Source organism: Anopheles stephensi, chromosome 3 (assembly GCF_013141755.1).
Source record: "Anopheles stephensi strain Indian chromosome 3, UCI_ANSTEP_V1.0, whole genome shotgun sequence".
Classification (NCBI taxonomy): Eukaryota; Metazoa; Arthropoda; class Insecta; order Diptera; family Culicidae; genus Anopheles; species Anopheles stephensi.
This window is the reverse complement of record NC_050203.1, coordinates 77,910,605-77,936,208: the sequence shown is the minus strand read 5'-3', so window position 1 is coordinate 77,936,208 and position 25,604 is coordinate 77,910,605. Positions and strand designations below refer to the sequence as shown.

The 25,604-nt window shown below is 43.5% G+C and overlaps 3 protein-coding genes across 12 annotated transcripts in view; 1 reads left to right on the top strand and 2 right to left on the bottom strand.

The window, feature by feature from the left end:
• The window catches only part of LOC118514639 (arrestin domain-containing protein 3-like), a 32,629-nt gene extending 15,082 nt beyond the window's left edge, over nucleotides 1-17,547 (top strand). The window contains exons 3-9 of the mRNA XM_036061662.1: nucleotides 545-615; nucleotides 3,133-3,324; nucleotides 5,977-6,072; nucleotides 6,296-6,366; nucleotides 9,028-9,328; nucleotides 10,661-10,775; nucleotides 12,608-17,547. Of these exons, the coding sequence (XP_035917555.1) occupies nucleotides 545-615; nucleotides 3,133-3,324; nucleotides 5,977-6,072; nucleotides 6,296-6,366; nucleotides 9,028-9,328; nucleotides 10,661-10,775; nucleotides 12,608-12,951 (1,190 nt within the window). The 3' untranslated portion in view covers nucleotides 12,952-17,547. The remainder of the gene's footprint in view (nucleotides 1-544; nucleotides 616-3,132; nucleotides 3,325-5,976; nucleotides 6,073-6,295; nucleotides 6,367-9,027; nucleotides 9,329-10,660; nucleotides 10,776-12,607) is intronic.
• LOC118514638 (RING finger and CHY zinc finger domain-containing protein 1) lies at nucleotides 15,501-22,928 on the bottom strand. 9 transcript variants are annotated; one of them, XM_036061655.1, is made up of 8 exons: nucleotides 22,764-22,896; nucleotides 20,990-21,636; nucleotides 20,295-20,456; nucleotides 19,586-19,744; nucleotides 19,377-19,499; nucleotides 19,144-19,299; nucleotides 18,786-19,068; nucleotides 15,501-18,712 (listed from the first exon to the last, which is right to left on the bottom strand). In XM_036061655.1, exons 2-8 carry the CDS (start codon nucleotides 21,119-21,121, stop codon nucleotides 18,231-18,233), a joined length of 1,497 nt encoding a protein of 498 aa, XP_035917548.1. In that variant the 5' UTR covers nucleotides 21,122-21,636; nucleotides 22,764-22,896; the 3' UTR covers nucleotides 15,501-18,230. The 9 variants fall into 9 exon arrangements, with proteins under 9 accessions (XP_035917548.1, XP_035917546.1, XP_035917549.1 ...); XM_036061653.1 differs by having other exon boundaries at nucleotides 17,658-18,712; nucleotides 22,831-22,928; XM_036061656.1 differs by having other exon boundaries at nucleotides 17,986-18,712; nucleotides 22,589-22,895.
• Nucleotides 22,929-23,117: 189 nt separating this feature from the next.
• On the bottom strand, nucleotides 23,118-25,269 carry LOC118514637 (lysophospholipid acyltransferase 7). 2 transcript variants are annotated; one of them, XM_036061651.1, is made up of 4 exons: nucleotides 25,148-25,269; nucleotides 24,779-25,066; nucleotides 24,224-24,689; nucleotides 23,118-24,135 (listed from the first exon to the last, which is right to left on the bottom strand). In XM_036061651.1, the coding sequence occupies exons 2-4, from the start codon at nucleotides 24,985-24,987 to the stop codon at nucleotides 23,383-23,385; spliced, it is 1,428 nt and encodes a 475-aa protein (XP_035917544.1). In that variant the 5' UTR covers nucleotides 24,988-25,066; nucleotides 25,148-25,269; the 3' UTR covers nucleotides 23,118-23,382. The 2 variants fall into 2 exon arrangements, with proteins under 2 accessions (XP_035917544.1, XP_035917545.1); XM_036061652.1 differs by having other exon boundaries at nucleotides 25,143-25,245.
• Between the last annotated feature and the right edge of the window lie 335 nt (nucleotides 25,270-25,604).

The following is a 25,604-nucleotide window of genomic DNA, read 5'->3' as shown; positions in this document are numbered from 1 at the left end:
GAGCTCCAAAATCTGTAACTCACTGTACATCTAACCACCCGGGGTATAAAATGTCGATGGAATTATAGCAAAAATGAAAACAACGACATTACTGGCGGACGGGCACAACCGAGATACCATCTCAGGGTAAGGGTGGACAGACACGACACGACACATGCTTGCATACATATTTGTGCACAAACACACAAAACTTTCACCATTTTGCACGACACGCAACACACACACACACACACAGCGGGTCTGCCCGTGTTCACAACCGTTCCCTAGATCCTTCTCTAGCTTCTTGGCCATTTTCCGTCCCCAAAGAAGAGGTCTCCGTTCTTACCGCCTCTTAACCCGAGGTAACCGACCTCGGCCATTGTTTTACGCTTCCCGTCCCCGTTTTTCGTTCAAAAAGCGTTCGGTGAAACATGATGGCGTATAGCATGTTTGAAGGAAGGAAGATCATTCATTCTAACCTTCCTTCAGTTGACTCTTAACTTAACTCTCTCTCTCTCTCTCTCTTTCATGTTTTCTCTCTCGCTCTCTCTCACACCTCACACAGCTATCCGGTTACTGCTCAGGGGTAAAGCGCACGTCGAGTGGAAGGTGTTCGTGTCCGGAGACAAAAGAACGGTAATTACGTCCTAAACTGTGTGTATCCTTTCCATCAGCGTATCGTATCCTTGCCTTTGGGTTTTTGGCACTCGTGCCCGTAGGATGTTCTCCCTGCGGATATCGTCGACCTTTGAGAATATACAGACTCGCCCGCACGCACTAGGTAGCTTGGTGACTTTATAGCAGGAGCTTTTAAATCAGTGAAGGCGTAACTTGATGACTTAAAATCGCCTTCATTATGGTGTTTTACATAAAATTCTTTCAAAACTTCGAGTATTTATCCTCCTAAATTTGCTCCTAAACAAGATAAATTCAGTAGCTTTTCTTCTAAATAAAAAAATCTATTAAAGCCGCTCTTAAATTCTCGACTCATCAGGACCATCCTCCAAAGCTTTTTTTTTCGACACTCATCTCATTGGCTTATTGGCCAGCAGAAGATACTCATCCAAATTCTTCACTACTTTGTACTGCCATTACTCTTACCCAATCCCCATCCCTCTTGATCCGCTGAATTATTTACGCACATCATTCAAATTTCCATTGTCGTTTATTTGAAGGAACGGCGGTTGAAGTTGCGAAACCCATACACTCCACCGTGACTTAGTGGTTTATCTGTGCCAGCTGTTTTGTTTTTTTTATTTATTTATTGGACACTGTAAATTGCACGCTATGGCCGAACTGCGAACTGTAGCGCTTGTGTTACGGAATAGAAGAAAAAAAGCGTAATCAAATGGTGCTCACTCATCGGCTAATCCTTTTTTTCTCGCTTGCTTGCTGTTGCTTTGTCTCCTGCACTTTTTTACCACCATGTAACCCAATACCCCCATGATGGAGCTTAGTGTGCGGTCGGTCATTATGAGGCTGCAAAGTCCTTACGGTTCACGCGAGTGATAGAATGGATTTAGTTTGTTTTTTTTTTCTTCTGCTTTCCGTTTGTCATCGAATCTCCGGAACCGTAAAAGCTTCATCTTCATTCATTTGCATACATCACACAGTGTCGGGTCATAAAAAGAGATGTGGCAGCTGTTTTCATGCCGTTACTGCCAAACATGTAAATGATTAAAAGGAATTTTAGCTGTACTTCACTGTATGAAAATTGAAAGTTTGATTGGTTTCATTTAAATATTCTTTTAATTTAAATTTAACAATAAATTCTCATTATAAATTTATCTTAAATTTCAATTTAATGCTATGATTCCAAAAATCTAATCTGATAAGAGCCTGAATGAATCAAATGCTCAAATCCAAAATTATCCTTTTCCAAGGGTGAGCAGCAAAGAAACAACTCGAAGCGCCTGAAAGTATGCAATTCTCAACGTAAACAAATATTTTACATGAGCTAATAGTTGATTTATATAATTAAAAATACAAACAGGAAATTTCATTATTTACGATTTACGATACGATAGTGTTACTGTCAGGCGCCTTAATTTATGCAATTCACATAGCAAAATTATCTATTTATTGCGATTGCTAGAAAACTGGATGTGAGATACATAAAATATAAACAAAAATCCCAACTTCGATCAATTCTATTCATCAAACCCATAGATTCCTGTCGGAAACAAATGCGACAAGATTATACTGTTTCAAATGCCTCGCAGAATATCGTGTTTCCTTCTGGGAAGGATTAATAGCTATTTAAATCTCTGCATTTTTATACCAAATCCCTCGATTATTGCAGCGAGAGATCCAGGTAACAAGATAATCTTTTCCTACGACGCTATCAGTTTGTGTAATTATAAGCGCCTAAATGTATGCAATATCAAAAACAGACTGTCATTCAATACGTTAGCTAACTGGTTATATGAAAATACTTAAAAATGATCCAGACATTGAGCTGGAAGCTTTAAAGAAGATAAAAGCGCCTAAATGTAGGCAATTCTAGAAGTATACAATTTTATTTACTGGAAACTTTATTTTGAAAACCCTTATACAGTTTCGAAAATATCATTATTTATCCCATGTTATACAAAAAACTATTCCTATACCACGAACTCATCTTATCCTCACACCCCAATCGCTTATCATCCGTCTCTAGTGTCTGCCAAAAATCAAATTATTACTATCGTTCGCAAACGTGTGCCCCAAACAGCGGCGATAATCGTGCGCCAGTCCAACATTAACGATTCGCCAGCATTATTCAGAGCTCATTGCCCATTAACAGCAGCATCATTATCAGCTCTTTTCACGAAAAGCAAGCGGAAAAAAACAGCACCACACTCAGCTCCGTCTGTCAGTGACCAATTTCACCGGAAATGGACATCAGACAACTCGCTCCTCTCGCTATCTCGAGCCGAGACGATCGAAAAAAAAAACACTCACATCCCACTACAGTACAAGCGCAACAATTTCCCGTTCTACTGATCTGCATCAGAGGGGCCAACGGGGCGGACATCGTAGCAACAGACGTTCGTTCGTTCGTTTTATTATCTTTCTTATTTATTTTCCCCCTGCTTTTTCGCCGTGTGCTCATCCTTCTCCATCTCTCTCTATTCGTGTGCGTGTGTGCGATTTTTGCTCGACCGAATGTAGGTTAAGGACGATCAGGTCTACATCGACGAGCGGGCCGTCATTTGGGGCGAACGGGCGGGCGAAGGGCTGGACGTGACCGTACCGGTGCTGGTGCGAGGTCAGCATCAGTTTCCGTTCCGTTTTAACATCCCCGAAACGAACCTTCCCTGCAGCTTCGAGTCACGTGCCTGTTACATCCGTTACTTCGTTAAGGTAAGATGGCTACCATTCGTGATCGCTATAATTCCCCCGTGCAGCATATACAGCACCCTCGGACGGACAAAACAAAAAAAGAACCCACGGTGGACGATAAACTCATTTTCCAGCGATAAATACGTTTCGGGTGGAAATAAAACGCATTAAAACGCGACACAATCAACAACATTTAGTTTCGGCCGGAGTGGTTATACGGTACGGCGATCACGGATTGTTCGCCATAATGCCACTTTGACCCGGCTGAATATGACACATTGCAAAACCCAAATGAGAACGGCCACACAACCCGGTGGCCACTGTTCACCGGGTCGGGAAGTAAATTAACATGAAAATTCACTCACTCGCGCTCGGCAAATCGCATTTCAGCTGTGTGTGTGTGTGCACGTGTCGACCTCCGCGAGGAAGAAAACGAAACGAAAGCTATAATAAAATCATACGGTCACACGGTCACAATCCCTTTTTTGCTGGCCGGTTTTGTTACTGCAAGGAACGGAAAACAATCGAACCACATTTCACAGTTCTGATTCACGCGGCAGCATGAACTGTCGATGGTTAGAAGCTAAGGGACGGGAAAGAGCTGGAGCCGCTAGACTCCAGTCCCGAGAAAAGCGTGGGTAGCGTGATAAAATATTCAACCTATCCCTCCTCCCAGCGCTCACTGTATTAACCGCAAAACTGTCGAGCTGAAAGCTGAGGCCAGGATTAGTGTGGCAATCCTACAGGGGACAGATGCCTTTCAAACGATAGCCACCGTCGGCTGTGTCTTCTCTTTTGCATATACTCTTTACCATTGAATTGAATGAACCGGCGAAGGAGGGCGGGCTCTTTTCTTGTGCTTTTCGTGGGGTTTTTTTTTGGGGGCTCATCGTTGACATTGGTGTTCCCACTTCCGCCGGGAGGGATCGTTGGCTAAAAGGGGATTTTGTATCATAAGCTGCGCTTTTCTTCCGATCGTACCTATTTGCATTTGTTGCGCGTGAGTTAAGATGGGGACTGTTGGTTGGTGGGAAGGGGGGTAGAAAAAATGGTCAATCATATTTCTTCAGAGCTTTCGTGTGGGGGGGAACCTTTTCATATGTTTGGGGAGGGAATGGGATATTGAAAAGCGCATTTGAATTTTGGAAAAGTTAACCATATGCAGAGAGATGATAATTCATTCAAAATAATTATTTACGAATCCCTTTTTATAACGCCTGAAAGTATGCAACGTAAGGAACAGAGTTGCTTGAGACGTCCTTATAATTCAATAAAATTCTCAAGCATTTGTATAACTTTTCCCAGTGAAGCGTATCGATAGCCCAAAACAGAATAAAGCACCGATTTAATAACGCCTGTCAGTATGCAATTCACATGGCAAAATTGGTTTTAGAACTCTAACGAATCATTTCTCAATCAGCTCATTTTCTCAAACGGAAGTATCGACTGTACGCACATTGAATTATTTATTCTAGTCCTCTTTTGACACTACAAGATCAGGAAGGCTTTATAAACCGTTTCTTCTTTCTACATGATGTTATCCCATAGCTGATTGCTTGTATGAGGGAACTGATAATTGGATATGATTTTGAAAACAATCCTGTCGTGAAAAAGCTCTAAAGCTGTCCAAAGTGAGTGCTATAGTTAATTGAAATGGAAATTCATAACGCCTACAATTTATGCGACACAATTATTTTCAACTAAGTAATCGTAAAAACACATACGATCTTTGTATGGATGATAGCGAAAAGAAGCCACTAAGAGGCGCTCAATGGACAGGAGGAGACTTGCATTTTACAATAAACGGTGGCACCATCTGTGAGCAAAAAAAAAAAACAGAGCACAAAATGATTATCAAACATAACACATTTGTCAATTAAAATTCGATTGCAGCATCCCCGGCTGCAATGAATAATGTTTGCCACTGGTAATACATTCTATTAAATCGAATCGAATTTATCAATAAATGCTTCCCCTGTTTGAACAGCAAGCAACCATTATGCATACCATTTTCCCGCCTGAGATTGATTGGAAACCCCATTAGATGTGGGCCGGTGGTGGGTTTTTAGCGCTGATTCGGAAATCATCTCACTGCTGACCGACTTCAGCCTCGAGCTTCACACACACCCTTCGAAACGGTCAATAACGGTCTTTCCCTCCTTGGTACTGTATGTGCCCCTCCAGGCTTAGGAAATCCTTTTTCCATTAATCAATTAAATCAGACACCATGTGTGGCCTCTCGCTCGAGTACGAGTACGGCTTTTCACACGCATACGCAAAAGGAGGTAAAAAGGCTTTCCCACATTCGGTGTGTAGCTTAAAGCTGATGAAATATTCATCAAATCCGGCTACTGCTGCTGATGCTATTCTGTATCGGAAAATGGACCCTCTAACACACACACACACACACACAAAGAAGGAGGAAAAACATATTTGTGATACATACTGCGGAATATGTCACCAGAATGGGTTAGGATTGATGCTGGGGCGAAAATATCTTCCGCCGGTGCTGTGGCGTCCCGTCCCGGGGGGGGTTTTGCCCATAATCGTTTGCCCATTTATGATGTATATTCTTCCCAACGCCTAACGATACGATGGGATGTTCTGCTTTTTTTCTGCCCCCACTTACTGTGGCCTACATTCGGGCGCATGGAACCTGGAACTGCACTGCAGGTTACGATTGATATCCCGTATGCCTCTCCGCCGCAAGGAATCAAGTACTTTACCATCATCGGACCGCACATAGACTGTATGGATGAGCAATATCTGGTGAGTATAGGTATTATATCGAATGTGGAAAGCACACTTACCCACACACACACACACAATCGTACACTTGCGCCCTGTTGCACTGGACAGGTTCGATTAGCGGAACAAAAAACCCAAACCGATATAGGTTCGGTCGCCACATTCGCCGTGCCGGACCAGTGCTCAGAGTTTTATCACGTCGTGCCTTTGCTTCATTTCTTTCCATTTCCCGCATGCTCCACAGAAACCGGTTTCGGGGCAAGACAAGAAGGTCAAGTGTTGCCTGTGCTGTGCCAAAGGACCCGTTACGCTCAGGTACGTAAAAATGTGCTGCGAATGTTTTATTTATTCTCTTCCGCACTCAAGCACGGGGCGCATCCTTTCGTAGCGGGAACCAAAAATAAAGCGCGTGCACAAAAATGTATAAAAAGCGGCAGAACTCCGGAATCTTTCAGCAGGACAATCCGCAACCCGAAGCGCAAGAAATACGCGAAACTTTCCCGTCCGGTGTTTTCCCTTTTTTTTTGCTCTCTTCAAGTCTTTTTTTTGAGCGATTTTTTTTTTGCGATTTCGTCTACTACTTCTGACTGACCTTTAAGGGAATGTGCACCCAGACGCCGAAAGTTTTGAGTTATGAGTTTCGAGTGGAAATAATCGCATTTTCGGTGGCATACCTTTTCCTTTTATGCATTTCTTATGAACCGTGGATCGGTTGATAAACCAGGGGAAAAATAATGATTGTTGTTGTTTGCATGCCTGTCGGTTGCGCCATTGAAAGGCGGGTTGTGTAAAGAGGTTTCCTTTTTTTGGTTTTGTTTCCTTGTTTGTTCAACCATGTAAGAATGTGATGTAGTGCGCTGGTACAGCGCTGGTAAGCTTTCTTTCACTAGGGAAGAATGAAATCCGGATTCGTACTAACGCATAAACTTTAGTGCTCAAAACAACCAGCAGCAGAATGCAGTCGTAAAATGGGCAAAGTTTTAAGTGATTGATGTTCCGAATTCAGTGGCCTGAGTAAGGAAATGAAGGCAAATGCAATAAAGATTCAATTTTCGAGCTGAGACACTTTATAGTTAGTGTCCACGCTGCACTGTGGGTTTGTAGCGCCTAAAGGTATGCAATTATTCTTTTGTGACATGGTTTTGTTTTCTTGTGGATGTTAGGGATGAGATTGGCTGCGTTGTGGGTTAATGACGCCTGAATGTATGCAATCGTATGTTGTTAGGGTTTTTATCCTTCGAGAAAACATAATTTGTAATTTTGATTGCATACCTTCGGGCGTTTATTATGATTGTTTTAAAGGGACTTTTTTCAATATTTTTTTAAAGGAAATATTTTGTCAAACAATAAACAATAAACAATAAACAATAAACAATAAACAATAAACAATAAACAATAAACAATAAACAATAAACAATAAACAATAAACAATAAACAATAAACAATAAACAATAAACAATAAACAATAAACAATAAACAATAAACAATAAACAATAAACAATAAACAATAAACAATAAACAATAAACAATAAACATTAAACAATAAACAATAAACAATAAACATTAAACAATAAACAATAAACAATAAACAATAAACAATAAACAATAAACAATAAACAATAAACAATAAACAATAAACAATAAACAATAAACAATAAACAATAAACAATAAACAATAAACAATAAACAATAAACAATAAACAATAAACAATAAACAATAAACAATAAACAATAAACAATAAACAATAAACAACAAACAACAAACAATAAACAATAAACAATAAACAATAAACAATAAACAATAAACAATAAACAATAAACAATAAACAATAAACAATAAACAATAAACAATAAACAATAAACAATAAACAATAAACAATAAACAATAAACAATAAACAATAAACAATAAACAATAAACAATAAACAATAAACAATAAACAATAAACAATAAACAATAAACAATAAACAATAAACAATAAACAATAAACAATAAAAAATAAACAACAAACATTAAACAATAAACAATAAACAATAAACAATAAACAATAAACAATAAACAATAAACAATAAACAATAAACAATAAACAATAAACATTAAACAATAAACAATATACAATAAACAGTAAACAATAAACAATAAACAATAAACATTAAACAATAAACAATAAACAATAAACAATAAACATTAAACAATAAACAATAAACAATAAACAATAAACAATAAACAATAAACAATAAACAATAAACAATAAACAATAAACAACAAACAATAAACAATAAACAATAAACAATAAACAATAAACAATAAACAATATACAATAAACAATAAACAATAAACAACAAACAATAAACAATAAACAATAAACAATAAACAATAAACAATCAACAATAAACAATAAACAATAAACAACAAACAATAAACAATAAACAATAAACAAGAAACAATAAACAATAAACAATAAACAATAAACAATAAACAATCAACAATAAACAATAAACAACAAACAATAAACAATATACAACAAACAATAAACAATAAACATTAAATAATAAACAATAAATGGATTTTTTAATTAAATATTGCATACATTTAGGCTTTTACGACCTAAAACTTCATTTTAATTTACAATTCCATTAATAAGGTCACAGCAATATTTCGTGACAGTCCACGCACCATAATTCATCACATACGGGTACACAACTATTAGTTGTGGGATAAATTTCCATCGAGTAATTAGACACACCTTTCGCTCTCGAACAGGCCAGAAACGGTAACACACTCCGCTTAATAGTCAAAACGTTTTCCACTCCAATACGAGTGGGCATTATTAGATTCGATCAACGGTTCACTGGCTTATTGCATGACCACTGCTTAACCGCACAAATCCAGCACACACCATTGGTACCGATTTGTGAAATTGCAGCCAAACAACCACCTACCGTATTGCTTCCATTGTTGCCTCTTCCCCCCACAGCTGTTCCCTCGACCGGACCGCCTTCTGTTGCGGTGAAACACTCAAGCTGAAATCGATCATCGACAATCAGGGCGAGGAAGCGGTGAAGCTAAAGGTGCGCCTCCTGCAGTACTGCGAGTTCTTCGTCGAGCGGGGCGTGCTCGGGGTGACGAAGGAGGTCCAACACCTGGTGCTCGAGTACAAGGGCGAAACGGTGGTGCCGGCCGAACGGCAAGACACCTGTGCCATCTTGCGCATCCCAACCGTACCGACCACCATGATGGGTGTCTGCCGGCTGGCACAGATCTACTACACGCTCGTGGTAAGCAGACGTATTTTAGGTTGCAGCATCATGGCCGTAGACTCCTAATCCTCTCGACAGCGGAACCTCTCGACTCTAATGAGCCCCCCCCCCTGGCTTTTCCTTTCCCTAAAGACCCACTTGCACAAGCAGTCACCTGCACACTGACTGTTTACCTCCGATTGGTGGGATGGCCTAGAGGTGGCGTAAGGACCGGTCGCGTATCCTTACCATCCAAACCAAATCTGTCACGTACGCGTTACTGGTGCCCGGATGCCGACACGGCTCATTACTATTAAACGCACCTGAATGTGGCGGTGGTGGTAGTAGTGGTTTTGGAAACGCTTTAAGCAAAACACTGCAAACACAGATGAATGGGGGAGGAATTCTACCGAGCATAAATGAAGCAATTATATGGGTAGGAAAAACAGAACCGGTACAGAACGTTCGCGCCGTTTCAATTATGTTTTTCTTTTCTTCAGTTCCAATAACAATAGCCAGGTGGAAAACGGTGCTTTTGTAAACAATACTTAATTTATGTTTTTTATTAATAATAAATAAAAAAAAAATGTTGTGTCAGAAGTGATAAATTCATTCAACCAGATGTGTATCCTGGTCACGGCACCAAGCAATTACACGCGATAGAGCATTTTGAATGGGGCTTTCCGATTCCAATCTCGCTTATCATGCTTTTGTATAAATAATCACCTAACCAATAAAATGTTCCTATCCGAATATAATACTCTAATTCACCTTCGAAAACCATATTTCCAGTTATTAAACCTATTTACTAGCGCCAAAAAAAACCCCGTTTATAAATTAATCAACCTTCAAAAAGGATGTACCGATGTTCACCTCCCCCACAAAAGGACCTGCATGCATTCTTCCATGAAACGCTACAAATCCTGCCGGTAATGAGCCCATAAATCCGACCTGTGTGTTTGCATTAATTCGCGTGGAAAAACCGCACGCTTTGTGGGGCGGAACGAACCTCAGCGAAATGTGAAACCACATCAGTCACCACAGAAAAGGGTCGGAGCATTATTCGTCTGCTCCATCAACCCAAACCGCACGTGCGACTGTTCCTGGTGGTGATGCATAAATCCATAAAGCCTCTCCAAGGCCATCGGGATTAATTAACATTGTACCAGGCATAATAATACGGCAGGTGAAGCGAACACTCACAAATCCATCACCGAACCCAAAAACCGAACACTAATCAATCGCCACGATTGGCCAACAAACTACGGTGCCAATTTCCACCTCCTTACCACCTTCCTTGCCGCCGATGAGCTTACACTGAATACACATTTAACCACTTTTATGCTTTATCCAAACCACCGTCTTCCGCAGGCCTGCCTGGAGTTCGATAAATCCGGTGACGACTTGCAAATTAACTTCCCCATCACGATCGGCACGGTACCGTTCCGAATACCGAACAGCAATCTTCAACCGCACATAGGATACGGTAAGTTTGATCGGCAGGTGTCTGCCATGCTTTACTTCCCTTTTTTTTTTTTGCATTCGCTACACAACAGCGGGACAGAAATGGCACCGAGAGAATGAGAGAGAAAAAACGATACGAAAGCGAGTGCACGTCGTGGTGCACTCCCTCTCTCTGTATGCATGCAGTGTGCATGTAGAATCCCGCTTTTATCCCTACCGCTGACGAAGCAACCGGAAACAGGTCGACAGCACGGTGACAACGTTTCGCTGCTTACCTCTGACCTTTTCTGGTTTTTTTTTCCTTCATCTACCCGTAAACGGTACAGCAGCTTATCCTTTCGGACGGTGGTAGGAAATGGGAAAAGAGACAGGGAGAGCGAGAACGACTCAGTAATAGCTCCGTAAAAGGAAGCTAGTATGACATCCTGTGTGACCGGGGCAAACGGTCGTGGCGGTGTGCTGATGTTGATATAAAGTATTCATTACTGGTTCGAAAATTAACTGACACGCCGGCTGACGCCAATTGCCAATCGTAATTTTAATGCACTAGACTAGAAGAAGACAGCTTTGAACAGCAGATTGCATACCTCAAGGCGTATAATGTTGATTTCTAAGAAGTTTAAACTGTTATAAAATAAAATACAAAGCAGCCACCAAACAAGCCTCCAGACATGAAATTTTAAATCCCTATTGCATACCTTCAGGCGTAGAGCAATCCTGACATGGTCATTTAACCCGTAGAATCGAGATCAGTCTATTTTGGGTTTTGCTTTTACAGACTGTTGCTTACAAAAAATCTATCTCGTGCAATTTCAAAAAATTGCATACCTCCAGGCGTTCCAAGGCAATCACTATCGAGATATTTAAATGATTTTCTTCCCGTTGGTTTAGAGGAACAATGAAGCTTAAAAAGATCGTATGCAAAACCAGATTGCATACTTTAAGGCGTATTGTCATCGGCTCTTTCAAATTCGCGTCCAAATCTCTGCCTTTCTTAGCGAATCTAGTGTCCAGATTCTTTTTAGACACAAAATACATATTTTCAATAAATTTTTGCAAATAAAAAAATTCCTTACGGACCTTTTCCCGTTAACAACCCACACATGCCCACACGTAAAAGCACTTCACCGCTCGTCAACTACTCCTCGGGGACGCAACCGTTTACTATAACACATTTAACAGCCAGAGAGTGAGAGAGAGAGAGAGAGAGAGAAAGAGCGGACGAAAACCCATCAAAGTGAGTTGTAAACCCGGTAAACGTCCCCAGGAATCCCTTCGCTGGGCTTTAAAGCCGTATCAGTCCTGACCAAAAAATCGCAAAAAAAAGGGAAAACAACGCCCGAAAGCGCTGTCAATTCACGTTTCACATTCTTTCATTGACAAAACCCGAAACGGGGGACCACCCACCCACCACCCGACGCAAGCAGCTTTTACCGACGTACGTCAACGTACGAGATTACTTAAAGCGTCACTCAAAATTCATCGGCAAGTAAGTGACCGAAGGGACGCAGCCTTGTCCGGGGAGCAATAGCCGTAACCTAACCAACAAAGAAAAAAGGGTTCACAAATGTAGAAACCCGTTCTGTGCTGTATGACACACTTCACTTTGTAGATAGTAAATCTCAGGATCAGACCGGCCATCAGTTAGCCATCCAAAACAGTCGCCGCCGTACCCCGTCGTCGTTTCACGCTCGGTGCCATTTTGTCTACTGTCCCTGGCTAGGAGTTGCTCGGGTGTTTTTTTTTTCAATTCTCCCTTTAACGACACTATTTATTCTTCCCTGGGATTTTTTTTGACACCCTTTTTCTTCCACAAAACAACCCATAAAACGGCCTCCCACTCTCCATCAACAGATGTTGCTATCGATCACGTCGAGGGTGGCACCTACATCGGGCCGGAGTTCCTGCTGGGCGAAGTGTACGACGGGTGTAACGTGAGCGACAACGAGCACCGGGACCTGGCGCCACTCTACCGGCCGGTCTATCTGACGGTCGTCCTTAGCTCGCAGCAAATATCGGCCAAAGCGGTCGAGCGCAACAACCGTCGACAATCAGCATCGGCCGTGCTGGGAGCCGTCGGTCCCACCACCTCATCAGCGTTGGTGGATAGCGGAGGTGGAGGTGCGTGCAGCAGTAGCGGTGGAGCGAAAGGCGGGTCGACGGAAGCAAAACACGATCTCCAGCGGCACCGGAAGTAGATCGGGAACTACTACTTTTACAGCACCCCCATTTTACAACCACACCCTGACGAACGACTCGGATGCGGAAGAATACAAAAAGAAGGTCACGACATCGGACGGTTCGGGTCCAACCGTGAGCGCTAACGTCAACAAACCATTCGTCCAACCTCCATCTTCCTCGACCTCGTGGCAGCAAGCAGCACTGGAGCACTGGAATGTTTGAAGGACAATTTTCTACGCTCCCGTAACCGCGTGCTCCCCATCGTCCTTCCCTTTTTTTCCCGGTCCAGCTACATTCCACAATCAACACGCAGGAAAAAAAAACTTCGTCTTCAAGGAAAACTGGACGAAAAATTAAGGACAACAACGAACCAGAACCGACCGAAAAAAGAAACGATGGAGTGTAGGACCTTGGGTGAGTTTTTGCAAGAAAACACACACACACACCGGAGCGACAGAAAGAGAAAAAAAATGGAGGATTGTCCATCATGCAACGGGGATGGTCTCCTTGGTCCGGACGCGTTTTTTGGCGTAAACATGCTTGCAAAGCAAAACGGGTTCCAGGGTGCAAACAGATACACACCTTCGTAGGTTCAATTCGCTTGGGGAGATCTCCATTGCCATTTTCCTCCCCAACCCTCTCGAGAGAGGCGAGCGCAGAGCTTTAACGCGTAGTAGATGCGGTAGGACGCGGGACGCGACCGGTCCAAACTAATTAAAAGAACACATACTCAGCCCCTATAAACAAACACACACACACCAAGAGAAAGGGGAGAGAGTGATCCGTACGGCGTGCCAAAGATTTCGAATACTCAACGGACCCTTTTCTTTTGAGTGCGATACTGTAGTTCGTAGCGATGGTGCGAGAGGTTTTATCCGGTCTGTATCCGGGGTTTACGTTTTTAGGTGTTAGGCGTCCCTCTCATCAATGTCTTGTTGTCCTTTCGTGTTTTTTGTCTGTTTTGTGCGATCCTTTTTTGCCACCTGGATGGGTGTTAACCATAATAGCAACCGCGTGTAGCAACTGTTTATGTGTGTGTGTGTTTTCTTTTATGAATCGTTTCACTGACCGTCCATCCTTTAGTTTTTCGTCTTATTCGAATGACCTGAAACGATATGGGGATGTAAACGGCTAAGAATTGGCATTAAGCAGTCTTTGGTGGGAAGCTTATTTCGTGGCGTTTTACAACAGATGGCGCTGTGTTGTGTTTACTTACTTATCAGGTAGTATAGCGGTTGGACGGTCTTGACCTGCTGCAGATGGTCACGATACCGCCCATTGGGCTTTGGGGCGATTGTGTTTGTGGCCATCACTCCATTTGAACCTTACCGCGCATCCTCCACCTTGGTTTGCTGCAGAACTCCTTGTTAGTCCGGTACCTAGCGGACGCATTAACACCATAACTCCATTTGGACCTACAACGCTTCCTCCATGTCTATATGAACGACCTAAAAGGACTTTACGGGCCAGGTCGTCCGGTGCCATTCTCCTGACACTACCAGCCCACCGGATTTTGGCCTGCTCGACCTTTTGGTGAGCTTAAGCAATGCTTTTACTTCCCATACCTATAGGAGAACCACAATCCAATGATGTCTATGTCATCAGCGAATGTCAGGATTTGAATTGACTTATAGACTATGGTCCCCGAAGTTTCAACCTCCAAGTCACGGATGGCCCTCTCCATCTGTGGGTTGAAGTGAATATCGGAATACACGCTGATAGTTTCCAATTATCTCTTCAACGAATGGGATCAGTTCCTTTGCTCATGAAGATGGCCTTAAAAAGGCTTACTGATCCTAGTCTTCTTGTGCCATTCTTATGGCAGAACCAATCCACTGCAGCTGGCGAATTTAATTCGTTGTACAATGGTGACCTCGAAGCGTCTTGGTTTGCCATTTTTGCCTTTCTTGACTAGCTTACACCCGTAGCTGATTGATTAGTCAGGCCTTCGTACAGTAAATTCAGGGTGAACATATTTTCTAAGCTTCCTTCTCTCGAACGCACCACGAATCTCTTCGAATCTCTGGAAGAAGTACTTAAGAGCATTATTTAAATGAGCAATAATTCCTCATTCCTTCGAAAAGCAATAGAAAATCGAGTCAAACAAACGTGTTCAGTTCCACCGCGTACAAGGCCATCCGATTGTTAAACGCCACGAAATAAGTTTTTCATCACAAAGCGCATGGTAGAGTTCAATGTGATTACTTTATCGGTTTCAGTGGAACGCGCCGTTTTAGCCCAACCTTTTTGTACAAGCGAGTACATCCATTTTTCCGCTGCATATGTGTGGAGAGATCTCCGGTAAAATGATGTGCTCTAATGATATAGTTAACGAGCGAGAGAAGAGTAAGAGCAAACTACAGTTAAGCGGTACAAAGAAACAAATAAAGTTTTCCCTAAACAAATTGATAAAAAAAAAACCCCCGTTCCCCGTGTGTGAGGACACCGGAACAAAGTAACAAAGCAGAATAATAAAACAAATATTAAAAAAGTGACCATTTGACACTGATTTGTCCCTTTAGTAGATGTGATGACAGAAGCAAGTGCAACGGTGCCCCGTTTACTATTAGTTCAAACGATAGTGAAATGTTTATTGTGTAATGCGCAATTGGAAACGAATCGCATTCGGGCGCACGTTAGCAGCCCACTTTCTCATTCAGCAGCAGAGCATTTGCATCCGAACCGTACGTACGTAAAAGTGTTGTGCCATTTTATATAAACCTTCCGGGCTAGTTGTATAGTATAGTATACCTCTAGGCGCAAGAGTATACCCGGCGCTCTAGTGTTAGTAACTGTCACTTCCCCCTAGTACGCTTTTGTAATGTTTGTTTTCAATAAGTCTAAACGTTTAAATTCATGTTTTACACTTTTCATGTGCCGATACCTGGTTCAGTGTGTGTGTGTGTGTGTGTTTTGTTTTTCCTCTTTTTTCGCTACTACTACTACTTTTGCTTTAAATTCTATCTTTTGTCCACCATCCATCGCCAGCCTAGTGTGTATGAGAAAGGAACGCATTTTCCGGCGTTCGGTTATTAGTTTAGTCTTTCTAGTTTTTTATGATTTACAGGTTTACATCTAATCATTTTGAGTTTGAAATTCGCTCTCTCTCTTTCGCTTTAGTCTCTCGTTCCTATCGCTTGCAAGCATTAATGGTTTGCACTTCCATTTGCTTTTTGTTTATCATCGCTACATTTACGTTTATGATTATCGTTGACGGAGTGGGTTGTTTGTCTCTTGTTTTTTTACTATACTTCCGGCGGATCTACAGTCTTAACTACGGAACAGAATATATGCATATGAAAAACGGTTGGTATTAATTCCTCTCTCTCTCTTTCTCTCTCTGGCTACGTGTTTGTGGTTGATAATGTATTGTTTTATTGTTTGATATTGGCAAATGCACTTACGCTTGATGTAGTGATGAGACTAACCACTCAGTAACGTGAGTTAAATCAGAGTGAGTGAGTTGAAACACTCGCGACTAGCCACTCACTTACCAGGTTTTAACTCACTTGGTACGTTAGTTAATGAATTAAACCGTAGTTGGCAGTCGGAAAGTTAAATCACCAGTAAGTTTATTAAACTCAGGAGTGAGTTAAAACCGCATTGTGTGTGCAATTAAATCACACGTGAGTTGAAATAACTCTTCGGTAATGATTTTAAATCATCTATTTCATTGTTAACATTTAACTCATTCACTCACTCTGACTCAATTTGCACATCACTAGGCTTGTTGCCGAGATTTATCGGATTTCTCTAGGACCATTCTGAGCGGCCAACGTGAGATTACGCGAAACTTTTGCAGGTTAAAATGCTAACACACCGAGGTTATCGAGGAGCAGATGGGGAGGGGGAGCGTGGCGGTTATTTTAAGCTATCTATCGGAATCTATACTGGGAACAAAAATGGTAGCATTGTCTAGCGGATCGACTTAAATTAAGGTGAATAAATAGAATTCTCCTAACGGTGTGTTTCATTAGTAAGCGAGTGGTTTGAATTCGGTACGGTTTGCAGGGGGGTTTAATTTCCGGGATTGATTTAGTGAAGTAATAAAACAAATTTTGGACCCTCGTATTTTCACTACGAGAAGGAAAGATAGTATAAGCATTCTTTTTACCACGGTGAGATTAAGGTTTTCTGATGCTTTTCTTCTTTTTTCAAACTGGGATTTGAAGAAACGTTATCGTTTTAGCTATTAGTTTCCGTCTGCCGGTGACTGCAGACGTTCATCTACTGTAGCGCCTGTCTTGAGCGCTTGCTTTTGTCTTTACCTATTGATTTGTTAGCTGTGAGTCTCCTGGAATCAAACTGGATGATAATTTTAATCCTGCCTAATGTGGAGTCGACACACTTAACCTGTCCGACCTAGCGTAGGAAGGTCGATGGTGCGATAATAAACAAGGGAACTAAATGAAAAGCAGGATTAGGTGGAAATTATCTACAATACGAGAAACAAAAGATTTACATGCTATCCTTTTCACAAGGAAAAATTACTGATTTCTTCCATTAAAAGAAAAATAACCTCCCTAGAAACACGAGTAAAACGGCGCTTGTTTTGTCAGAAATGTTGAGAACTGTAAAATGGAGGAGGCGTGTTAGGTAATGTGGAGAGAGAAAAAAAAAGTTCGGTTCAACATGCTCGAGCGCAAGCCGTTGTGCGCCTTCAAAACGAATACTAGCTACCAGCTACCAGCTAACGGATTAATATACTATCCCCATTTTTTTGTTTCTCTTTCCTACAATAATTACAAAGCAAACACAAAGAACCGAATACCGGGTTACAACTACAACGTTACTATCTCACAATTTGTTTTGAAATGGCTACACATATCATATCTCTCTCTACGCGAGCGGCTAGTTTACCGCTGTGTAACATGGAAAAGGCTACAGAACTAAAGCTCGAAACAATTACTAAGTGTGACTCAACGCAGAGTAGAACGGGACATCATGAACACAATATAAAGGGGCTATTCGACGTTATCGAAGTTGGCGAATGGTGGAATGGGTCACACGCGTGCTGTGCGCGCGACGTACGAATAATGAATACTTTACAATTGCATGTAATAGTAGTAGTTATTACACTTGTAAGTGGCCTGTGGGTTTGTGTGTGTGTGTGTATTTTTTCTACAATAATCCAATCCAACCCCTTTTCGCCATCATCACCAGCACAGCAGCAGCACCGAAACGTGCTCTACACCTTCCCATCACGTTCCCTTCTATTCGGAAGGGGACACGCACACTCACACAACGATCACATTCAAATTCAATTTGACCTATACCGAAAATGACGGTTTGCCGCTCAGATTTCTGGTGCGCCACCATTATCATTACCTTTGCTACTAGTATCGAACGAGGAACGATCTTCGTCGTGGGTTGCCGCGGAAGACCTGGACGAACCTGCCACGTCCGTCCGCCCGTAGCTTCTTCGCCGTCCGTCCGTCCATAGGACGACGGACCCGTTGTTGGTGCTGCCGTTACTTCTACTACTGCTCGCCTGAACCACGCCACCGCCGTTCGGTGACCCACGGGACCCACCGGCGCTGGATGAACGGCGTATGGCAGCGTCACTTCTGCTACCACCGTTGCTGGTACCACCGTTGCTTAACCGTTGCTGGCCCACGTCGGCCGTGGTGGTGGTGCTTACCATCGTCGAGGAAGAGGACGGCGCGGAAGACGAAGAGTTCGAGGAGGAAGCGGATGAAGCGGCCGATGTGCTGGCGCCGTCGTCATCACCGTGCACTACGTGGTGAAAGTACGCATCAAGACGATCGACAAGTCGTTCTGGGATGAAAACAAAAAAAATCCTTTTGTTAGGTGCATCCCGCGACAGCGAGTGGCGCACGGTGTTCCTTACCATCTTCACTGTCGTCAATTGCGCTATCATCGATGGCGCTATCGTCGGACTCCACCATCGATAGGGGCACCATCCTTATCCAGGAAGTCGTCTCGGAAGGGTTCGTCGTGTTCGGTGCAGTGCCACCACCCGCTGCTGCTGTACTACTGCCGCCGCCTGTACTGCTACCATTGCCGGCACTGCTGTTGCATCCATTTATGCTTCTCGTCTTCGTTCGGCAGGTATTGTATGCACCGCAGTGTGTACACTTTAATCCGACCACGTGAAACTTTACCGTTGACTCCTGGGAGAAGGGAACGCAAAGAGCCATTAGCGCGTGATGCGAATGAGGAGCGTTCTTACGGCCGGGGGTGTTTACCTTGTGGCAGTCTTTGCACAGTATGTCGACGAAATAGTTTGCGTATTCCTTTGGCATGGGTGTGGCGGCCACCTCCGCATCCAGATACTCCCACAGCTGGTTCATATCCATCATCGACGTCTGGCAGGTGGGGCAAGCATAATGGCCGGACGAAAGCTACCAAATGACAAACACACACACACGGTTAGTGTCCACTTACACCATTCGAATTCTTCCAAACAAACAACACGCACCAGCTCTTCGAAGCATGTCCGATGTAGTAAATGTCCACAGTCGGGAATGTGACATGGAATACGCGATGTGTGAATATCGTCCAGACACACGGGACAGTTCGAACGGGACACATTCTCCACACACTGGACGGAAGGATGGAAAACAAAGCGCATTAAAGTGCGAACGAATGAAGAAAGAGCATTTTGTTTTTTTTTTAAGCTCCACTTACCCTATGTCCATCGAACTTTAGCTGCAGCGGTAAACACATATTGCAAACCTCACAGTGAAAGAATCGTCCACGGCCACCGACGCGGCAGATTCCGCACCCATCACAGTGATACTGATTACGGTCCTCGTCGTCGAACAGGTTGCACACCAGGCATGTGTACTGTGGAAGAGAAGGGTTTGTATTTTTGCAGATTAAATTTCCTTTTTTGTTTGTAAATGTTAAAATAAGATTAAGATTTAACAATAGCCACGTGTCAAGCTAATGTTGATACAAATACTGTTGCTTGGCATCTTCTGGTGGTATTTCCCGAAAAAAAAAATCTGTAACAGTTTACGATTCTCATACGACGACGAGGTCAGTCCACATTACTTCAATCAAATTAAATATAGATTAAATTAGGTCAAGAAAGCTTGCCCACAGCGCTTAAGATTGTAGTGCTAAAGAAGAAAAAATATTTCTCCTATTTTTCATCAAAACAAAGAATGAAAATTGGTGGACCTGAGGAATGAATGAGGTTAGTCTGTCGTGGGTTCGCGGGACTTTACAGATGGAATTTACCACCGGTCGATCCGGGACTAGACCACCAGGCCACCGCAAACCTTTAATTAGCCCTCTGCAACTTCCGCCTTACAATCCTTACATCCCGCAACGGTTTTCCTACACTTATCGGTCGCTTTGCCGGACACGTTACCGGGCCGAACATACTTACCCGCCCGAATCGTACGCCACACTTTTCACACTCGGCCTGCACACGCTGCCGGGTGTCACACTCGGTGCAGATCAGTTCCGTCACCGTTTTCCGGTTGAAGAAGTGTGTCTCGTTCTCGTCGTGGCAGTACCGACACATGTAGAATTTGTTACAGCAAGGAGTCTAAAAAGGGGGAAATAAAATTGCATTAGTTAAACAATCGGAAGCTTAGCCCAAGGGGGAGGGAGCTTTCTTGGAGCTTGTGTATGTGTGTGTCAGAAGCGGCGCATAGAGCGTGAAGAAATAAGATTAATCATAACAGACGGATGACGGATAAAAACAGTGATCCCCTCGGCCGTGCCGGTGAGCAGCACGGGTGGTGAAAGTGATTTTGCTCCATTCAAATCATAAATTATCATCTTATTATCCAAGGGTAATGAGAAAACGCAGCACATACACACACACACGGACACCCGTTACTGTTTGGTGTGTTTGTGAGTGTGTCAATCGCTTGGAATGTGTCTTGTCGAGATGAAAGAAAGTGAATGAACTGCTCGCGCCGTGCAATGGGAGGGTGGGGGGTGGCGGTTTTTGCTACTTTCGCTCTCTTTTTCTTCTGCTTCCTTGTGCCGCTGCCGTACGGGTAACCTTGGACAGCATCCAACCGGCCAGACCCGGGTTGTTCCGGGTTCCGGGTATAGTCACGGGGAACTTACCACAAATTTGGCCCGTCGTTTGTAGTGCGCACACCCGACACGCTTCTCATTTTCGTCCTGTTCCGCGGCAGATGATACGGTGGCCGTTGCATTGCCACCGGCAGGTGTTGGAATCGGTTTCTTTTCATCCATGGCAAGTGTGTGTGGCGAGCGCGCACGGTGCAGGTGGCGCAACAGATGGGAAGCAGGAGGAAGGCGGTGCGACTCTTTCCTCCGGGAACACACTACTTCCTCCCGTTCACGTCGAGATTACGATGCTTAAGCTAGCAGTACGATTCCTAGGCCAGATTCATTGTGATACACGGTTTGGAAGATTTTATACACAAACACACACACCAACAAACGGCTTCGCAATTGTTTACACTTTTGACACTTGCCACATGACACTTGGCGCTCCAACAACAATAACAGACCTTGCGCAAAGCACACGGATCGTAGTAGCTGCCTTTCTTTTTTACTTGCTCCTTTTTTTTCTTCTCACAAAACTAAACGCATATCAAACCACTTTACACGACTTTTTTTTATGTTGTTCCACACTTGTAATTTTGCTAGCAAAAAAAAACGACACACACTGGCACACTCATACACGCTGTATATCCGCTCAACCACCAGCTATAGAAAAATATACGAAATCCACCGCTTCAAAACTGCAATAGAAGGTGTTATGTGAAAACAAACATTCACCATTAGCTATGGCTGACTCACACACGCACTATTTACACACACACACACACACACGTATGCGGTGTGTGAGCGGGTTGCTTTTTTCAAGCATTAAATCAATCTTCCTATTTGCTGGACTGTTGCTAAAAGCCACCGAGCCGCTCAATCAGCAACCCTACCCCTTCCTGCGGACGCTCCCACTCACACTCCCGGCCTTCCTTCCGCCTTCAAGGTATGTCAATAAAAAATAAAAGTCTTTTCAAAAAAGGGAAAGTGAAACTGCAGCACACGCGACTTGACTTAGGGTCGCGGACGACGCAGTGGTAACCGGGCGCGTCTCTTTCTTCTTTCACTTTGACGTCGCGGAATGATGATGATGCTGCTGCTGCTGCTGCTGACGATGATGATGATGACGGTGAGGGCTGTTCGTTTCGACGTGGGTTGCTATGTTCGCATGCTACTCAACGTCATCGATTGTGTTGTTGCTGCTCTTTGTTGTTGTCGTTGCTTTTCACCATGTTGAGAACGACCGATGGGCCTGCACTGGGGTCCAATACCCAATACCCCAGGAGCCACCGTGTGTGTGAATGTGTTCATTTGCTCGGCCCGATGCTTCTTACTAAGCCCACTTTCCCTCTCTTGTGTGCCTCAAGCAACCGCCGTCGTATCACTTTGCTGGTTACGAAACCTTGCTACATCGATCGAACGAAAACGCACCACACATTCCCGACGATTTGCTGCGTGCTGTTTTCCACGCACACACACACTCACGCGCAATCCAACCACGGGTCTTAGCTTAGGCTCATTATCCTGCCAGACGGACGATGCAAATTTTTGCCACTCAACGCCCACCACCATCAGACACCTTAATCGCTTGTTCGATTCAACCCAAAATCCGTCTTGCGTTTTCACTTCCCAAGCCCCGACCTCACGCACCTGCGGGCAGCTAAAACAAGAGAGCAAAACGAAGAGAGTGAGGCAGAGACTGCGTGCAGGGAAATTTTCACTTTCACAGCCGTCGCACTGTCCGCAGCCAGGATTGTGGCATGTTTGTGGGGATCGAAGGCGTTCCCCGATCGGTGCAGGAAAACGCCCGGATAGTGTCACGAACTAGGAAAGCTTTATATTCACAAAATTCCAGTCAAGTTTCACCGTGAAAAAAGGTTTAAGCAACACACAGCGTAAATTTACAGCGGATTGAAAAATTTTGCTTTTTGACAGCAGCGAGCAAGACGGAATGAAACCTGCTGACACTTGACGTTTCAAACGTCTGTGTGTGGGTCGGCCAGATTTGGCCACACGTCTGACGTCAGACGTTTGCTTTCGCTCTCCCTCTCTCTCTCGCTTGGCAGATTTTAAAAATAACCGTTGAAAAGAAGATCTTTAATAGTGTTATTCTTGATCATTCAATGTTTTGCTATTATTGAAAATGAAAACTGAATTTGACTAATAAACTTTGGAAATCTTCCATCTTGATGTTGAATATATTCATCTTTGTACTGCATGCAAAAGAACCCATTTTATTTAACTAACAAAGCTTTATCGTTAAAAGATTTACCCGCAAAAACCTCCTCACTAACCAGCTAGTGCATAAATTCTAACTTTGAACGCAATCAAAACACCTGACTTTGTGTTAACAATTTTCCTATTAGCATTAGTAGTAGAAGTACAACAAAATTTGAGTCTAGTTGTGTGTCATGAGACCAATTGAACGGTAGCGTGTAGCGAAATCAGTCCTGCTTGCCAGTAGCCTGCTGTACTTTAGCCTCCTGTTTTGCTTTGGCTTTTCGTTGCTTCGCTATCAAAACGCCCACCCCGTACAGGACAATCCACAGCACGTACCCAAAGTGGTACACGGAGCTATAGTAGTACCAGATTTTGTCCACCGTCAGTAGCAAAAATGCTATACCCAGGTACGAGAAGGCGAAAAACTTTGAGATCCAGCAGAGTACGTTCAGTGCTGTGCGCTTTTGGCCGGTGGCATCCTTGATGAACAGCTTCACGTAAAGATCCTCAATGGGAAGATAGAACGGGGCGCCGCATATGCAGAAATAGTAACCCGCGTACACACCGTGCCAGATCGCCGAGACGGCCAACGTGACGAGGGTACGATACTTTTTGCTTGGGAAACGCTTGTACACGTACATTGCCATCCAGTACTGTACGCACATGTTCCAGTACTTCATGGCTTCCCGGAACGTCCAGCAGCGTTCCGTGTTGATTACGTCAATGTTGCGTACCGTTTCGAAGTCGTATTCCAGTGCCGTCGATTCATCCCCACCGTAGTCCTCCTTGCTCGGCCCATGTCCTGGTTTACTGGCGCAAAGCTTCGGATAAGCTCCAACGCCGGCCATTGTGCAGACACACTCGCTTAGCAGAATACCCGTGTAGATGCGCATCCGGAAGATGAAGAACGTTGGCCACACGTACATTAGCCGATAGAAAAATGACCGATCTTCGTAGAATTCTCCACTGGTGGCGTACTGTAGAAGGGGGAGAAAGAGTTACAACCGATTAACAGGATTAGGCGGATTAAGGGGTAGCTTTCAAAGGCTTCCTCCTCTTCCTTACCCCCAGTGGCCAGATGTACGATACGAGCAAAAACAACCCGGCGTACAGTGGAATAACCTTCAGATTTTCTACCGTCGCTCCAACGCAATCCGCTTTCCCGCTGAACGGTAGATAAATTGCATCGCGATAGGTTTTGAACGTAATGTACGGACCGGTCAGCACACCGACGTAATTGAAGCTGTAGTGGAAGATGTCCAGCATGTCAAGCTTTAGCAGCGCACGGTCCGAATCACTCATCACAGCCAACGGTTTATCGGTCTCGGTCGAACCCTTTTTCGATTCGTCGATCGTCTGCCCCTTGGTGTAGGCATTGTTCACCTCAAACGCCAAGCCCACCAGCTTCAGCGTTAGAATCATCTGTATCATGTTCGTGTGCCCCGGTGGGGAATCGTATCCCAGCAGCGACAGCGACCGGAAGAAGAACAGATATCCGAACATGAACCCAAAGCACGCCAGATGACATATTCTGGAAGACGAAACGAACATCGAACGATCATTACGTAAATGAGCGTGCCACGCGGGTGGTTGGTAACAGGCTATCAGCATAACGCTTACTTTCGGCTAGCATAGATTATCAGCAGTGCACTCACGAGATAACAGAAGAGCATGTGCAGCATGTGGAACCCGCTGACGGAGAGCACCACCAGCAACCCGAACCCGGTGCCGATCAGCTTCTTCTGCTCCGGGTCGGTGAACTTTCGATAAAACTGCCCGAATCCGATGCACGAGGCAAGCAGAACCAGATAGATAATATCGTCCTTCATCCTGTAGCCGATGTAGCGTTGCTCCACCACGAGTTTCCTTCCGCCGCAAGGGTTTCGATTCGATCCGAATTTCTTTGTGCTTGGAGGGAAATGGAAGAAAATGGGGTCAATTGCAGGTGCACACGTTAACCTGAGTGGTCAGTGAGGTCGAATACCTTACCGTGACGCTTTTCGCAACGAAGTAAAACTATGTTTGTGCCGTTTTCTATTCTGATTGCGTTGTTTACATCGAGAGTGGTGTAAACATCTTTGCTTGAAATGAAATGTCGTACATGGAAGTTTCTTGCGACGAAGAAAAAGATCAAAAAACAACAATTTTGGTGGTTAACGTATAGAAGGGGCGGTTGGCTCATGAGTGACCTGTTTGACAGCAGAAATTTGACGGAAGTGATTGGTTTGTAGTTGATTTCATCCGAATAAAAATGCTTATTCTGCGCCAGTTTGTCGACTGTTGATATTTTTTAAACTTCAAAAATAAAAAAATAAATTCAATAAATCATAGTTACATCAAATGTTGTCCAATTGATCACACTTTTGTTCAAAAACATCTGACACGGTTAACGCTCTGCTGTCAGACGTCAAAAAGCAAATGGCGACTGAGGTCCAGCATGCCGTAC

Coding starts and splice junctions, on each gene's coding strand:
- LOC118514638 (XM_036061653.1), bottom strand. CDS start 21,121: ATGGATGAAAAGAAACCGATTCCAACACCTGCCGGTGGCAATGCAACG. Junction 19,500..19,585: donor TAAAGTTCGATGGACATAGG/GTAAGTGGAGCT, acceptor CCTTCCGTCCAG/TGTGTGGAGAATGTGTCCCG. Junction 19,300..19,376: donor GGACATGCTTCGAAGAGCTG/GTGCGTGTTGTT, acceptor GTCATTTGGTAG/CTTTCGTCCGGCCATTATGC.
- LOC118514637 (XM_036061651.1), bottom strand. CDS start 24,987: ATGAAGGACGATATTATCTATCTGGTTCTGCTTGCCTCGTGCATCGGA. Junction 24,690..24,778: donor ATAATCTATGCTAGCCGAAA/GTAAGCGTTATG, acceptor TTCGTCTTCCAG/AATATGTCATCTGGCGTGCT. Junction 24,136..24,223: donor CGTACATCTGGCCACTGGGG/GTAAGGAAGAGG, acceptor CCCCTTCTACAG/TACGCCACCAGTGGAGAATT.